At 31.9% G+C, this 3,367-nt stretch overlaps 1 protein-coding gene across 2 annotated transcripts in view; it reads left to right on the top strand.

Moving 5' to 3' along the window:
• LOC113231614 (aminopeptidase N-like) overlaps positions 1-2,538 on the top strand; it is a 26,220-nt gene extending 23,682 nt beyond the window's left edge. The window contains exons 14-15 of one of the 2 annotated variants that reach the window (XM_026466018.1): positions 492-639; positions 1,205-2,538. In XM_026466018.1, the coding sequence (XP_026321803.1) occupies positions 492-639; positions 1,205-1,344 (288 nt within the window). In that variant the 3' untranslated portion in view covers positions 1,345-2,538. The remainder of the gene's footprint in view (positions 1-491; positions 640-1,204) is intronic. The other variant, XM_026466019.1, reaches the window with a different exon arrangement.
• The last annotated feature ends 829 nt before the right edge of the window (positions 2,539-3,367 follow it).

Genomic DNA, 3,367 nt, shown 5'->3' on the forward strand with positions numbered 1-3,367 from the left:
TTAAAGTAATTTTTTAATTAGCTATAGGGCCATCACACTCATACTGGTCACCGCCATACGAGTCAATTTTGAAATGTTGACATCTGGATTTGCTTAAGGGCGAAAGTTCCATTTGCAATATTTACTATTTATATTTATTAAGAATATTTATTTATTTAGGACTCCGTCTGTGATTCAATTGGTGGTGGCCCCGGCATGGCAACAGACACTGGTTCGAGTCAAGTCAGATGGAAGGAATTTCTCTTTGTGTTGTTCGATTTTTGTATGAATAATAAAAAGATAGTTTTATTTGTTATTTATATTAATGCTCACATTACTGCTTGGCGACAGAAATAGGTAAAGTGGCAGTACTTCCCTGGACGAACTCTTTCGCAAGGAGCTCTACTGCTACAAAATCAATTTCTTTAAAAACTCTAGATAATTGGTTTTTGCATTATAACGATTGAAGTAATGTGTATCATACCTTAAGTAATATATATGTATATTCGCAGCTACGAGCATTCGCTCGTCTACACGCGGCGGAACTGAAACCGATGTCGCAGTCCGTAGCGCGGCTCGTCGACACAGCCGCGCTGCGCGTGCGCTGGTTCAACAACCATGCAGAGACGATCAACCAGTGGCTTGATAACTACCTTACCAGTATGTTTCACCCGAATTACTACTTTTTAGTGCTCCGAATTAAAATTAGTTTTACGAAGATATGTAACATGACGCACATTGAAGTCCCAGCAACAAGGCCTAGAGATTTCACAAACTAAAATTAAAAGTTCTGCCTTGTGATCTGGACTCGCGCGTTAAAAATTCGTGTGGTGGGTAGTATAATCGCAATTGTATTTTTTAGAATAATAATAAATATTAATTCCAAAAGAGATATTAAAACAATACCCAAACTAGGCAATTTTACGTGCTATACGTTATATAGGATTTATAATTTGTAGGTACTTCAAATCTAATGAAATAAAATTGTACAGAATATAATTTAATAAAAATACCAGTATAGAGGAAAAATAAACAATATTTTATGCTAATATCTAAACGGAAATACCACGTTTAAATTATCCGCTTTAATAATGCTAATTTTATTTTGATGACGTCACCAACCCACAACGTCGCTAAATTTCCTTGCGTTTTTCGACATTAGCGCGGGGAACGTAGATCTCTACTACTATATTAATATGCAAGCTAACAAAGGCTATTATTACAGACTTCACCAAATCACCAAAGGACACGACGACGAGCTCGACCCCATCGCCAACCACCAGTACACGAATCACCACACCATCTAATTCCACCGATATCACCACCACCGCTCCACTCGCCGAAATTACCATTAGTACTACTTAAATTTATTAATATTTGATGAGATGTTTAACAACAAAAATACAGGCTGACAACTTAAATTAGACATACTGTTTAGTAGTCGACTGTCACAACGATGCAGTGACCTTTATATTTTTCCCATTTAAGCTATAACCACAGCGCACAGCGTTGCGAAATTTATAGAACTAATTACCTCGACTAATAACAAATCGAAAACGAAACTAGCCCACATCACATCCTGTAATAGTAACAAACGCTAAGTCTTTACACACTAGCAATAAGGAGTTGTTTTCAATTAACCCGATACCTCCTAAATACGTTATCCATAATATAATTATTGAAATAAACAACTTTTGAAATTTCACACACAGTTTTTAGTTCCCATCAAAATCAATTAATGATTGAATTAAGAAACTGAGTAAAATATCTGTCGGAACAGAACTTGCTGGTTTCTATGACAGTGTATGAAGTGCCATTTTATGAGACTTCGAGTAAATAAAAAATAATGTGTATATCACTGCATAGTTAATTCAACCTAGTTACTCATGTCTTGTGTGATGTGGTCTTTAAGCATATTATCACACTGCCTGATATAACATTGATCTCCTATCATCTAGTAGAGTCTAGATTCGCTCAAGTAATGAAGAGGTTTAAATAGGTAATAGGGTCTATTTCCAGCAAGATTGTTTTTACAATAATGATATGGTATCTGTGTCCACACCTTCTGCTACTACGTACTAGCAGTCCCGATTAAGTGGTACCTAATGATGATATTTAAACGTTAATTTAAAAAAATTGTAAAATGACTAAGTAAATTACTATATAATTTTTAGTTCACTATTTATTACTACAAATGTTCCCGCGACAGTGGCGCTACGACTGTGCTTTTAAATATTGTATGTAATCGCGCGGTTGCAGCGCCACTACAGCGCTTCTAAGCGTCTAATATGAAGGCGCCCTGAAAAATTTTTCATACTCTCTCTGTTTCTATAACAGTGTAGAGATGACGTCGATGGCTGTCAAAGAATTCTACAAAACCAAACAAAAGTAAATAAACAACAATTCATAATAAATAAATATTAAAAAATATATCTTTATTAATTTATTATCTATTCGGTTGAATTAAGAGTAATTTTTTTTTTATGTTCAAAGTGCAATATTTTTTTATTCCTCAATCACAAAGCAAAAACCAATATCTGCGAAAAACATTTACGACAATTTTCAACATTTATTTATAAAAGGTAAATAAAATTTCAATTAACTTTTTTTTTTAAATATCGGCATTAAAAGTTCGGTAGTTTTTTGAACTTTATATGAGAAGTTAAATTATTTCAACTTTTGTCTGTCTGCCTAACTATTCTAACACGAATTAATTGTTCCACATAATGTGTGAAAGTAACTACTTCATAAACCTAGTTTACTATTCAAGTAGTTGTTGATCTTTTGTTTTTTGTCTTTTTGAATTAAATCTAGGATGTCAATGTCAGCTGTTCTATTACTTTCATTTTAGGAACATGCTATACAAAATTGACATAGAGATAATATGATAAATAGATTCGTGTGAAGAGGATATTAAATCTATTAAATCTTTTAATTTCTATACTCGTACTCTATTTTTTATCTTCTATGTATTTTTTTAAAGGTCTGTTTTCATAAAATAAATTATTTAAGTCTTACTAAGCCAAATTATACGGTAATCTAAAGGAATTTTAATTGATATAAATTAACGCTGTATGTTTATGAGTCAAAGGAATGGAGGTATAATATTGCTTAGCGATTATCAAATATAACATGGTATAGACATTGAAAGCGTTATACTAAATCAGATTATATTTTAAGAAAAAAATATACGTCTAAAGCATTTATGAAATGTGTACTTAAATCTCAATAATTATTTTTAAAACGGTTTTAATAAAAATGAATTTGTTCACGTCTTTAGGATTTTTTAAAATATTTTCAACTTAATATGTAGAACTTTAAACTAATAATTAAGCATTCGTTCTTCATTTTTAAGTTTTTTATAATGTAATGAATTTGTATTGAATAC

This window comes from Hyposmocoma kahamanoa, unplaced genomic scaffold, assembly GCF_003589595.1.
Source record: "Hyposmocoma kahamanoa isolate Upper Pololo Valley unplaced genomic scaffold, ASM358959v1 66, whole genome shotgun sequence".
NCBI lineage: Eukaryota > Metazoa > Arthropoda > Insecta > Lepidoptera > Cosmopterigidae > Hyposmocoma > Hyposmocoma kahamanoa.